Source organism: Bufo bufo, chromosome 10 (assembly GCF_905171765.1).
Source record: "Bufo bufo chromosome 10, aBufBuf1.1, whole genome shotgun sequence".
Taxonomy (NCBI): domain Eukaryota; kingdom Metazoa; phylum Chordata; class Amphibia; order Anura; family Bufonidae; genus Bufo; species Bufo bufo.
This window is the reverse complement of record NC_053398.1, coordinates 16,676,364-16,690,681: the sequence shown is the minus strand read 5'-3', so window position 1 is coordinate 16,690,681 and position 14,318 is coordinate 16,676,364. Positions and strand designations below refer to the sequence as shown.

General features: G+C 48.6%; 1 protein-coding gene across 1 annotated transcript in view; it reads left to right on the top strand.

Moving 5' to 3' along the window:
- Nucleotides 1-14,318, top strand: part of PDHX (pyruvate dehydrogenase complex component X) — a 73,044-nt gene that overhangs the window by 11,502 nt on the left and 47,224 nt on the right. Inside the window, exon 3 of the mRNA XM_040409725.1 lies at nucleotides 3,122-3,222. Coding sequence (XP_040265659.1) covers nucleotides 3,122-3,222 — 101 coding nt within the window. The remainder of the gene's footprint in view (nucleotides 1-3,121; nucleotides 3,223-14,318) is intronic.

Genomic DNA, 14,318 nt, shown 5'->3' with positions numbered 1-14,318 from the left:
AGCTGCAGAACATTTCGCTGTACAACGATTAAAGTGGTATTCGCGTGTTAGATGGAGATGACCTAAATGTCTGGTGGGTCCCTTGACCCCCTTATTCAGCCTGGTGGATATGCCATACATGGCTAAGATGGATATATCCCATTAAGATTTAATTACACAGTACATTAAAAGTGTGAATTCATATTTTATGGGACTTAAATATTGAGTATAGTTGGGGGTCTGACATACCACAGCCCCCCTGCTGCCTCCTCATAGTATACAGAGCACAGCGCCGTCCATTGTATAGTGGCTGTTCTTAGTACTGCAGCTTTGGATAGGTCATCAATATCTGATCAGTGGGGGTCTGACACGCGGGATCAGCTGTCCGAGAAGGCACAGGCGCCGAGACCTTCTCTTTGCTTTCCCATAGGCCGAGTGACGACACGTTCATCAGTCACACGGCTAAGGCGCAGCTCAGCCCCATAGAAGTGAATGGGGCTGAGCGCAATACCAAGCACAGCCACAAGTGTTGAGCGAATCAGGCTTTGGATCAGAAGTCGATTCGTTCAAAACATCGTTTTAATGCTGTACAGGGACCCGTCTCCGTACAGCATTAAAATGTATGGGCTCCAGCGAGGTGAACAGAGTTATCATAACTTAATCGGCCATCGATTTTTTTTTTTTTTTTTTTAAACTTTAAAACCATTTGAAAACATGGACCCAAAGTCGACTTCGCTACCGGCTGGTACCTCGTTACTGAAGCTCACTTCAGATCCATACATTAAAATAGTTTTAAAGTTGAAAAATCAAATCCTGAAGTTATTCACCGAATTTTCCTCGCCTGAGACCATACACTTTAAGGGTCCATTCACATGTCCGTGGTGTATTGCGGACCTGCAGATTGCGGATCCGCAATACACCCAGTCGGCCCTATAGAACTGCAATTGCGGACAAGAATAGGACATGTTCTATTTTTTTGCAGAGCCGCGTCCCGGAAGTTCGGGGCCGAGCTCCGGAAATGGGGATGCGGAGAGCACATAGTGTGCTCTCCGCAATCCCATTCTGCCCCATTGAGAATGAATGAGTCCGCACCCGTTTCCGATATTGCGGAATGGATGCGGACCCATTTGCGGACGTGTGAATGGACCCTAATGCTGTATGGAGACGAATCTCCATACAACATTCAAACGAAGTTTTTAACGAATCAACTACTGATCTAGGATCCGAAGCTCGATTCGCTCAACACGAACAGCCACTATACAATGTATGGCGCTGTGCTTGATGAGCACAGAAAAAGACGGCAGAGCTACTGAAAGCACCTGTACCTTCTCAAACGGCTGATCAGCGGGGTCCTGGTGTCTGACCCCCACCAATCAGATACTGATGACCTATCCAGCTGCAGAAAGACAATGTCACCGATGGACGTGACCTCACAGGCTCCTTCAAACAGCTGATCAGAAGGGGTCCCGGGAGCCTGACCCACACCCCTCTGATATTGATAGGTCACCAGTATCTGATTGGGGGCGTTCCAACACCCGGGACCCCCGCCGATCAGCTGTTTGTGAAGGAAGTGGTGCTTACAGTAGATCTCATGAGTGCCGCAGCTTTCTGTCCGCTCACCAAGCACAGCGCAGTACACTGTATAGCGGTTGTGCTCGGCCCCATTCACTTCTAGGGGGCTGAGCTGCACGTAGGTCACTTGACCGATAAATGTTTTGTCACGGGCCTAGGGAAAGCTGAGAGAAGGCCGCGGCGCTACAGCGAGGGCTGCAGACTTCTCAAACAGCTGATCGGAGGGGGTCCCGGGTGTCGGACCCCCACCAATCAGATAATGATGACCTCTCGGAGAAGCCCTTTAATGTTTACAGTCCGGACGACCCCTTTAATGTTTTTATGGATCTCGCTTGACGCAGAGTCGCCTGCATTTTGAGATGAAATGACATCATTAGGCCTCATGCACACAACCGTTGTGTGTTTTGCGGTCTGCAAATTGCGGATCCGCGAAACACAGATTGCGTCCGTGTGCGTTCCGCAATTTGCGGAACGGCACAGACAGCCATTGATAAAACTCCCTATTCTGGTCCGCAAAATGGACAAGAATAGGACAGGTTATTTTTTTTTGCGGACCATGGAACGGAGCAGCGGTAGCGGATACTCAGTGTTGTCCGCATCTTTTGCGGCCCCCATTGAAGTTTTTGCGGCTCGGATGCGGACCAAAACAAGGGTCGTGTGCATGAGGCCTTACTATGACTCCTGGCAGAATCCAGTTTGTCCCTATGGACGCAAAGTTGCAGAGCCCCTTGCAAAAAAATCTGATATTCAGGTTGGTGCTGGTGCCATTGTACCCCAGAACACAAGGTATTTAATGGGTGTTTGCTAGAAGTAACACTTCCTCCAGATTTTCCATTTCTCTCGTCACTTATCAGTTACAGTAATCCTTTGGATTAACCTGCAGTCCCATGTAAAACCACAGCAATCGTATAGTGACCTGACTGACAGATAAAGCATGTGTGAATCTGTGAACACCCAGCAGGGGGCGCTGTAACATAAAGCAATCAGGATGCTCTTGTTTTGCCAGATTTTTTTTTTTCTGAGTACATTTTAACCCTTTGCAGTCAGGTTCGTGTTCTACACAAAGGCCAAAAATCGAGAGATGCGGAAATGACAAAGGACGTAGTTGCACAAGAAAATCTATTCTATTCCCCATAGCCCGGCGGCGACCTCTCTCAACCTGTCCACATACAAGCTCGTTATGCCGAGTGTTCTTATGTTTTCAGTGGGAAGAGAGGAGAAAGCTGCTCCCAGACACCTCTGGCGGCTGCTTATCTCCCTGGAAAATAAAAGGATCCGAGGACCGCCATCTCTCCTGACTCCTCCCACCACATGCATGCTCGTGTCGAGCATGCATGTATTCTGGGTGAGTAGAGAGCAAATGGAAAGAGCAGTTAAATTCAAAGTGCCCAGTCCTTCTCTCCCTTGGCATCTGCGGGCATGGGGGGGGGGAGTCGTAGGCCCCGATACACATTAGATGGTTGACCAGTCTTCCTGAGATCAGCAGGCTGGGTGACGACCTGCGTAGCTGCTGTTTACCTTCGTTATTATGCTGTCACATTAATATTGGTATGTACCTGTTCTTCGGCAGGTGAGACGGTGAACGCAGGAGATGCCCTGTGCGAGATCGAGACCGATAAGGCCGTGGTCACTATGGAATCTAGTGATGATGGAGTTCTAGCTAAAATTATGGTAAGAGTCCCCCTACAGCTTTTTATTAGAAGAGTCCCCTGAAAATTCGCAGGTCACTTGGTTTCCCGTCCCAGCGATCAGCTCTAATCTGCAGAGAAACCTGGTAGCAAGCGTTTAATTTACCTGCAGCGCCACCACAGGAGAAGTGAAGCATTACACAGTGTACATTAAAGGGGCTGTCTCACTTTAGCAAATAGCATTTATTGTGATTATCCATATTGCCTCCTTTGCTGGCTGGATTCATTTTTTTCATCACGTTATGGTTACAACCATCAGCGGTGGTCGTGCTTGCACAGTATAGGAAAAAGCGCCGTCCTCTCTGGTGGCCGGGACCATGGGAGCGCACATGGGACGGTGCTTTTTCCTTCCTTTTTTTTGTTTTTTAGTGTACAAGCATGTCCACCGCTGATGGATTGCAGGGTGGTCGCAACCATGGATTTAGCAGTCTATAATATAATGGAAAAATGAATCTAGCCAGCGAAGGAAGCAATACGGACAATCACAATACATCAGGAAGTGATCAATGCTGTTTCCTGAAGTGAGACAACCCCTTTAAATTCTTGTGCTATCCTTTGCCAGATCTTCCAGAGTAGAGATGCTCTGTATAGCCTCACTGTTTGCAGAGTGTTCTCTGAATAAGGTACCCCCCCCCCCCCCCAATTAACTTGGTTTGGCTGTGGATAAGCAGCCGCATGTCACATTTTCGACGCTTATCATGGAATGACAAAGGATTCAAGAGACATCCCCCCAACAATAAGACTTTCTGCCATGCCCCAACACGTTATATTGCCAGAGGATGTGGCTAAAGCTGGCCATACGCATTAGATCTGTGCGGGTGATTTCGGTGGGATCGGCCGACTATAAAATGTGGACGAGCATGTTGGCGGATGTTGGCGGAGAAAAGGGTCGGGCATGTTGATTTTCAACATGCTTGATCCTTTTGTTCTCGGTTTAATAACCTTCCCACCGGAGGAGTCTTGCAGTAGTTTTCTTCCTTCTCCCATTCACGACACTTGCACACTTGGCCAAGCTGGTGGGATGAAGAAAGATGGCCGACGGTTATCTCATGTAAAGGGCTTGTCCCATCTGCTTTGTGCACCTCCGGTCTTCAATTTCAGTGGGCAAATCCATTCTATTTGCCTGAAAGCCCAGGCAAGCATCGCTGTGATGACATCATAACGCCGCTTGCCTGTGAAAGCCACTCTGACCTATCCTAGCTGCGCATGGTGCAGAGCAGTGTGACTGCAGCTGCTGCGCATACGTGGATATTTCGGCCACAGCAGTAAGTGGAGGACTTCATCTCACTGCGCAAGCGCGGCCGCTGCCGGAAGAGCGCAGTGGTGGCCGTATCCCCCCAAGAACGAGCAGTACACATGGTGGGAGAAGAGGAAGCAGAACCTGGGAAGGAAGGCGCTTCCAATGAAGCGGTGCATTTGGTAGGTGCCTTCTGTTGACTTTTGCTGCGTGAGGGGACCCAAGCAGCAAGATAGGAACCCCCCTTTAATGGCTAGGTTTGAGCCTTGGCTGCCTTTGACCTTTCTCTTTGTTTGCCGTGAGCGTGATATCTCTGAGCACCACCGAGTTAGCTCTGCTACATCACAATAGCCCTCAAGGCTTGAAATGCAGCTTCCAGACATCGCACAGTCGCACATCTGAGATCTAATATTCTGGTCAGAGCGCAGACAAAGGTAATAATGTAAAATACCATTGCTGATGGACTCGGGGCTTCCATGCCGATTACGTGGCTGGTGCTTTCTGCCTAGTGACACGCTGACGCCCTGTGACCGGTGTCAGGAGCGTCTCGGCTCCGCTTACGTCTAGCGTCCTCTTATCCACATAATGCCCCGTTCTGCATAGTATAGGACTATTCAAATCCCATTCTGCACACACGAGCCAGCTCAATACTATCGACGCCGCCGGCCCTAAGCATCTTAACGCCTTCAAGGCATGAGGAACATGGTGATATATTGTCCAGCCAAAGCGGGGAGGAATGCGTAATGAGCTGCGTACCGCAATACAAAACAAAGCTTTATAATCCACATTGTAACGGGACACAGAGGGGCTGCCAGGAATTGGGTTGTATTTTTTATTTTTTTTTATGGCGGCGATGTGCCGTATGTAATATGTCACCATTTGCATTTTTATTTTTTTCATCCCCACCTTATATGAGATTTGGGGCACATTTATTAGGACGGTCGTTTTAGACGCCTATAGCTAGTGGTGGATCCGCCAAAGTAACGGAGGCACAGGCCTCTCCGTAACTTTGGCGTATCCAGCGCCACTTCTAATTCTAAGACCGTTTCCTACTATCTTGCATTTAGACCGTTTTCCACAATTTTAGACCTGGCGTGAGAGGGGAAAAGTCGCCGATAGCGGCACAACTAACGATTGCGCAGCCATCTGCTCCTGAAATACGCCTAATTTTAGGTGCATTTCAGATTAGTAAATGACCCCCTTTGTTTCCATCGACTTGTTAGGCCTGTTTCACACTGGCGTTGCTCGTTCCGGCAGGCTGTTCTATAATGGGGACGGCAAATATGCCAAAAGGCGGATGGACAAATACCGCTGCACGTGGCGGTTTTTGTCTGCCCGCCTCTCTTCATATTTCAGACAGCGCACAGCTGTACGCGGTAGTTACGCCTCTTTGTTCCAGAAATGGCAGCACACCCGTCCATAGGTTGCAGCACTGCTCCACTGAAGTGAATGGGACTGAGCAGCGATATCGCACACGACCTCTGGACAGGCGTGGCGCTGTTTTTATTAGAAAGCAGACATGTTTTTCTGATTCTGGAAAATCCCTTTAAAAAGGTTTTCTGGGAGTAGGTATGCGGTACAGCGGCGCTGCTGGCTCGATGTATGGCACCTTCTCCAACCATCCTCCTCCTCACATAATAAGATGAACATAAGGAGGCTCTGGGGTGCACTGTGTGTGGGGGGAGGAGAGGGGCGAGTATAGAAACTGATGTTTTTGATTGGATGGAAAGCAGATCTTTAAGGAGAGAAGTTAATTATTCATGAGGACGTACCTGTCCCTGCGCTGTGTGGAGCGGTGTCAGGCATCCTCACTCCCTCACTTCATGTGACCTCCATGTCCTTGCCCGGTATTGACACTGGGAATCCTGACGTCCTCCTGGGATGGGAGGCACTCGTCCTGTTGTTTGACACCTGATGAAATATTTAGTATAAAGGCTTAACATTGGCGCGGTGTGCGCCCACCCAGGGTGTAAGCCGAGCTGTAAATGGAAGCTAGGAAAAATATGTCCATATCTGATCTTAAAGGAGAAGGACAGGGAGGAGGCATCCATTATACCGACTCATGGACTGTTATTATCTTCTATTATTACTACAGTAAAATTCACAGGACAACCTGTGGTTTATCATTCCATCTATCAACTTATCATTCTGTCTTTATGTCCGTCTACTCTTCCTTCTGTTTATCCATGCTTCAGTTAATTTATTCTTGCTTCTGTCCGTCAGTCTATCCTTTCTACCCTCAATTTGTTTATCCATCTTTTTTTCACTCCGCTTGTCTATCCACCCATCCGTTTCTCCCTCCCTTCATCCATTGGTGCCTCTGTCCCTCTGATTTTCTTTCAGTCCCTCCCTCTGTTGGTCCTTTTATTCCCTCCTTCGTTCCTTCCGTTGGTCCCTCCGTCGTTCCCTCCCTCCTTCCGTCGGTCCCTCCCTCCCTTTGTTGGTCCTTTTATTCCTTCTGTCGGTCCCTCCCTCAGTTGGTCCTTTTATTCCCTCCTTTGTTCCTTCCGTTGGTCCCTCCGTCGCTCCCTCCCTCCTTCCAGTGGTCCCTCCATTGGTCCTTTTATTCCTTCCGTTGGTCCCTCCGTCGTTCCCTTCCTCCTTACGTCGGTCCCTCTCTCCGTTGGTCCTTTTATTCCCTCCTTTGTTCCTTCCGTTGGTCCCTCCGTCGCTCCCTCCCTCCTTCCAGTGGTCCCTCCCTCCCTCCATTGGTCCTTTTATTCCTTCCGTTGGTCCCTCCGTCGTTCCCTCCCTCCTTCCGTCGGTCCCTCTCTCCGTTGGTCCTTTTATTCCCTCCTTTGTTCCTTCCGTTGGTCCCTCCGTCGGTCCCTCCCTCCCTTTGTTGTTCCTTTTATAACTTCCGTCAGTCCCTCTCTCCGTTGGTCCTTTTTATTCCCTCCTTTGTTCCTTTTGTTGGTCCTTCCATCCCCTCCTTTATTCCTTCCGTTGGTCCCTCCGTCGTTCCCTCCCTCCTTCCGTCGGTCCCTCTCTCCGTTGGTCCTTTTTATTCCCTCCTTTGTTCCTTTCGTTGGTCCCTCCATCCCCTCCTTTATTCCTTCCGTTGGTCCCTCAGTCGGTCCCTCCCTCCTTCCGTTGGTCCCTCCCTCCCTTTGTTGTTTCGTTTATTCCCTCCTTCGTTCCTTCCGTTGGTCCCTCAGTCGTTCCCTCCCTCCTTCCGTCGGTCCCTCCCTCTCTTTGTTGGTCCTTTTATTCCTTCCGTCAGTCCCTCTCTCCGTTGGTCCTTTTATTCCCTCCTTTGTTCCTTCCGTTGGTCCCTCCATCCCCTCCTTTATTCCTTCCGTTGGTCCCTCCGTCGTTCGTTCCCTCCTTCCATTGGTCCCTCCCTCCCTCGGTCCTTTTATTCCCTCCTTCGTTCCTTCCGTTGGTCCCTCCCTCCTTCCGTCGGTCCCTTCCTCCCTCAGTCCGTTTATTCCCTCCTTCGTTCCGTCCGTCGGTCCCTCCCTCTTTCTATCTGTCCTAGGCATGTTGGGTCATTGCCTGCAGTGGACAATCCTTTTGTGAAGGTCTCCTAATAAGATGCCGACCACCAGGTGTCTACTGCTGAAGCCTCCATCGATTCCAGCGAGGCATTCTGTGTCTAGTTCATTCCCTTGCAGCGCCCCTACAGGGGAACTGAAGGACGGCGCAGCTCCCATCCCAAATGAATGGGCGGCGTGTATAATGCAGGAGCTTTCTGGGTGCCCCGAGGAAGACATGCTGTTTGTAGCTCTGACTAATAAATGGCGGTTTTAATTGGGGGACCCCTTTTTGCTTCTCCAGATTCTGTAAAAGAGAGACCTTTCTCATTGAGCCCATAACATACCATGCTAGACTTGTTGGCGGGTGGATGTAAGAAAGGCATGTTACGTCCCCTAGTGGCCAGGCAGTATAATACAGGGGCCCTGGGTATGAGGGGAATAATATTTCCTCTGTTATAAGCAGACAGGCTATGGGATTTATCTGGCGGCTTTACACAGACGTCCTCTCTTTAATGCGCGGTTCCTCTGTTTTTATAATTCATGTCCCTGTAATGAAAGCTACAGATCTTACTGGGTTCGCTCCGCCGTCACCGTGACATTTCTTCATATTGTGCCGCCGATCCGACCATCCGTCTTCTGTAGGAACCGTTTAAAAATGCATGCCCCTTATTAAATAATTAAATCTTCTGTAGCCGCTCGCTGCAGTAAATGGAGCCGCCACTTCGGACGATTTCCTATTGTGAATTACAATCCGGGATCCAGTACGTCTCTGTCCAAATAGTGAAGCTGTCAAAGGTCCATTGTCGAGCGGCAGTTTGTTCTCCAGAGCTGCTCTTCCCACCATAACTGGAGAAGTTGTAACCGTAGGCAGCCTTCTCACAGTCACTTACCTCCATACAGGTTTCTTGCACTCTTCTTCCCCTCCATCTTTGTTGGTCTTGTGTTAAAGAGGTCTTCCCATAATAAAGAGATTTTCCTTATGTTGGGCTGTTACTGTTTGGACAGTGGGGATCCCACCCCCCGGGACCCCTGCTAATAAGCACAGTGCGGGGTCTGTGGCGCTCTTGGGGTGCGTCGCATCTCCTGTCTTGCTTCAAGGGTGTTAACCGATCCTTGGGATGAGTCATCAGATGATAAATCCTGAAGAACCCCTTTAAGATGGCTATACACTCTAGAACTGTGATGGCTAACCTCCCAAGATGCACACTCGCTTGCCTGTTCTCAGAACTCCATAGAAATGAATGGAGCATGCTGGGAGTTGTAGTTTCATCCCAGCTGGAGTGCCGGAGGTTAGCCATCACTGCTTTAGAAGAATGTTGGTGATCCGCTTGTGTTGTCCATTACTTACCGGACAGATCCTCCTCCACCACTTTTGGTTCTCCCAACTAGGCTCAGTTTACCTGGCCGTAGGCGGTGACATCCCGTCGACAACGCTTGGCCGCTGCAGCCAATCGCTGACCTCATTGGTGCACTGCTCAGACCAGTGATTGGCCTCAGCAGTGCACCAAAGAAGCTTCATTCCATTCTGAACAGGCTCCTAAGGGGTTACTGGTAATCCAGATCCCAGCTGCTGCAATATTTCTATACCTCCGAGCTGACGTAGACCTCGATATTGAAGTGTTTTGTGCTTTTCAGTGCAGTTCGCAGATGTATTTCTATTATTTAAGCTGCTGCGTGCGCTCAATGGCTCATTTTATTCTGTTTTTGTGGATGTTATTCCTCTGCCGCATAATTATGCGTTGTCTGGATCTGCTGTATAGGGGAAAAAAATTATTTGCTTGATTCATTGCAGTTCGTGGTGGTGCTTAAAGGGGTTCTCCGATTTGGACAATCCTTACTCGTTAGAAGGGTCTCTTGACAATAAGATGATCACACAATACTCCTGTGCTTGGACCCCTAGCGATAATCTATCATCTGTGGCGGAACCAGACAGCAAGTGTTCAGTTTGCCTACAGCACTCCCGCAGGACAAAGGAAGTATTACACATTGTCCATTCAAATCAGTAGGTTGTCTGTATAATGAAGGACAAGTCCTCCAGAGCCAGAGACGCTCATTCTACCTTGTGTCCCCTCTGGCCAAAGGATGGGAATCCCGAATAGACTCAGAATACCCTGATAGGGTGTAAAGAAATGGGTTTTCTAAACTGTACAACCCCTTTAAATGGATTTCCATCAATTCTATGCGATTTTAGACTTCATCTAAACTACATGAAAGGTTGTAAAGCTGTATGCATACAGTAAAGTTCCATTAAAGGTGCTTTCTGGGAGCAGAATATTGAGCTGCCCTCAGGATAGGTCATCAATATCTGATCGTGGGGGTCCGACACCCACCACCTCCACAGATCAGCTGTGTAAAAAGACTGTGGTGTGAAAGCTGCAGCCTCCTCATAACATACCAAGCACAGCGCCGCACATTGTATAGTGGCTGTTCTTGGCATTGCAGCCCGGAACCATTCACTTGGCTGGGACTGAGCTGCGCCTAGGCCACGTGACCGATGAGCGTTGTGTCATCACTTGGCCTTGAAAGAGGCTGCAGCACTCACCAGAGCACAGCGACCTCCTAGCAGCAGTGTCCCACCGATCAGATATTAATGACCTTTCCTGAGGACAGTCCTTCAATATTTTACTCCCAGAAAACCTATGACCTGTTACCTGTGAGCTTGGCAGCTGAAGGCGTCTGTGTTGGTCCCATGTTCATATGTGCCCGCATTGCTGAGAAAAATTATGCTTTATTATATGCAAATGAGCCTCTAGGAGCAACGGGGGCGTTACCATTACACCTAGAGGCTCAGCTCTCTCTGCAACTGCTGTCCCCTCTGCACTTTGATTGACAGGGCCGGGCAGTGTAAACATGATCACTCCTGCCTGGTCCTGTCAATCAAAGTGCAGAGGGGACGGCAGTTGCAGAGAGAGCAGAGCCTCTAGGTGTAATGGTAACGCCCCCGTTGCTCCTAGAGGCTCATTTGCATATATTAAAACATCACTTTTCTCAGCAATGTTGTGGACACATATGAACATGGGACCAACACAGATGTCTTCAGCTGCCAAGTGCACATGTAACAGGTCAGCCGGCGTTATAGGGACAAAACTGCTGACAGATGCCCTTTAAACCGACACCTGATGATCTAGAGATCCCACCTTCCAATAATCTGCATCAATCCCGTGCTAATTATCAGAACACTAGTTTTAGAGTTTTCGCCTTCAGATTTTATACATAAAACGTACGAGCGCAGCAAAACCTTGGCCAACAACGGGTTACTACATCTTCATGAACGGAAGAACGCACAAATTATGTTATTTCCGACACCTCCACAAAGTGACAACAGCTATTTTATCCTTTTTTTTTTTAAATCTTTTTTTCCCCGCTTGAGTTTATGATGTTTTCTTCTCTTTTGTGTAAGTTATCAGAAAATATAATTGTGTGAATAGACCTGACGTCTCATTGACGGTTCTAGCACATACAAAGCTTAGCGCTTCACAAGGGTTCCTGTACTGTAGTAAGTAACGACCTGCTGCGGACAAGGCTCCATGTACGCCGCAGGGTTGTGTACCTCCTCGAGTCGCCATACGGTGCCTCCGCACCCTATTATGAGGTATTAACTCGTCTTAAAGTATTGCCAGGTTGCGGCATCAGATTCATACAGAAGCATGAAGTGTGGGGGCAGGAGTAAGGGAGTGTGACTGAAGGGTCAGACTACAGACTATCTGTTTGTAGTCTGCAACCATGGAGACGCAAGATTTTTTATGAAAATATTTTGCATAGTTGCTGCATTTTGAAACTTTGGCTGACAGAACTGGTCAAGAAGGTGGAAATGACCTAAAAGGAATTAAACTGTCGTGACCTGTCACACAGGCGTACAAGACAGGATTGAGGAGGCCACACACTTTAGATGAGATGATTTTCGTTGAGACTAAATCACCTTCAAAGGCTTTGTCTGCATTTTCATCCAAGGCATCGAAACCCCACAGATCCAATGTAAAGCAAATGGCATTTTTTTTATGTAGATGAAGTTAATACAAGGCACTTACTAATGTATTGTGATTGTCCATATTGCTTCCTTTGCTGGCCGGATTCATTTTTCCATTACATTATACATGGCTTGTTTCCATGGTTACGACCGCCCTGCAATCCATCAGCGTTGTCCGTGCATGCACACTATAGGGAAATGCGCCGGGATCATGGCACCGCACACAGGCCGGTGCTTTTTCCTATAGTGTGCAAGTATGACCACCACCGATGGATTGCAGGGTGGTCGTAACCATGGCTACGAGCCGTGTATAATGTGATGGAAAAATGAATCCAGCCAGCAAAGGAAGCAATATGGATAGTAACAATTCATTAGTAATTGCCTGGTATTCACTTGCTCTACCTGATAAATGCTATTTGCTGAAGTGAGACGACCCCTTTAAGTCAATTGGGTCCATCATGTGTGAACATAGCCTACTGTCCTGACAGGTCGGACATGTTGAGAACCCCATTCCAAGCACATGCACACCTGGCCGAGCTCGGTGTGCATGTGTATGGAAGGTCCCTAGGAATGGCTGTCGGCCGTGCCCAGCAGATATTGCCATCTTTACCAAGCGAGAACCGTTCTTTGCTGCAGTTCTCCGCTATGGCTTCTAGGGGGGAGGTTAATGAGCAAGAGATCCTTCTCCATGACAGCGATGTGCCCCACTGTGGGCAGGGGTTAGTGGGCGAATCCTCTCTCCATGTAGGTGATCCCACCGCTACATCTCTGCATCCACGCAGTTATTTCCGGATCCTAGCAGGACGGCCTGTCTCCCGGGATGGATCCTCTTCAAACCTCAGCATCCATTCCCTTTCATATCCTTTTACTCCAGCATTTTAAGGTTTCTGGGTGTAATTGATAGGGGCCCTGCCGAGTGCAGCCGGTCGGCTCGGGTTACTGCCGGTCGGCTCGGGAGAAGTTGTGTCAGTGGGTCGATAGCAGCTATTCATCAGATCTCTTGGAGCGATCAATAGTCTCATCCTGCGTGAGCTCGCTGACGACCGCTGCAGCGCCGGAGTCGGTCACCCCCAAGGGCCGCACCCCTACGCTTCCTGGCCTGTAACGGACGACTGTGCTTTATCCAGGAGGTGATGTCGGTGACCATTGTATCACGGGGGGTCGGCGTTCAAATCAAAAAATGGTGTTTGTTTTTCATAGACGAGGCTGAATGAGTCTTGTGTTCTTTCTGTTTTTACAATGCAGATGTTAACGTCTCATTCTAATTAGGGGCTCGTGCATCTGAAAAACACGGATACCGGCCGCGTGCGTTCCACATTTTCCTGAACTGTACGTCCTGCCCTCTATAGAACAGTCCTATCCTTGGCTGCAAAACGGTGAGCTGTCCGCAACTTTTGCAGCCCCATTGAGATGCAGAACAAAACCGCGGCCGTGAGCTCTGATCCAGAGACCCGTGACGCTGATCGGTCTCTGACTTCTGTAAGAAGGATCAGTGGTCGGGCTCCGTGTCCTCGTGTCATCACCGAGTCCTGTCATCGAGCATTAGCAGATCTCCTGAGAGCGTCACATGGACAGTGCACAGGGCTGTCTGTCTGTCTGTCTCTCATATCTCTCTGGCTCACTCTCATTTGCTATACCTGTCTATCTCTCATCTCTGGCTCACTCTTTTTTGTCCTCTCTGTCTGTCTGTCATCTCTCTCGCTATCTCTGTCTTTCTCTCTCTCTCTTTCTCTCTAGCTCTCCATTTCATCTTTCTGTCTCTCTCGCTCTCTATCTCCTCTCTCTGGCTCTTATCTCTCTCGCTATCTCTGTCTCTTATCTCTCTGGCGCTCAAATTCAAATTCAAAATAAGCTTTATTGGCAGGACCAAGTACATTTTAGCATTGCTCTCTCTAGCTCTTTCTCATCTATCTGGCTCGCTCTCTTTTGCTCTCTGTCTCTTATGACTCTGGCTGACTCCCTCATGGTCTTTGTCTCTTATGACTCTGCTCACTGTCTCTTATCTCTCTGGCTCGCACTCTCTTTCCCATCTTTCTGGTTTGCCATCTCTCTCTATCTCTCATCTGTATGGCTTTCTCTCTGTCTCTTATCTCTCTAGCTATCTCTTTCTCTCTCTCTCTTTCTCTGCTATCTCTCTGGCTCTTATCTCTCTAGCTATCGCTCTCTCTCTTATCTTACTTGCTCTCTCTTTCTGTTATTTGTGTCGCTCTGTTATCTCTCTGGCGCTCTGTCTCTTTATCAATTCAATTTTCAATTCAAATTCAATTCAATTCAAATAAGCTTTATTGGCAGGACCAGATACATGTTGGCATTGCCAAAGCAGTTGAGTTTGCATAGGAGAAGGGGAAGGGGGTGATATAAAGGGGAATGGACATAAGTCTGTGGAAGTCCTCCGT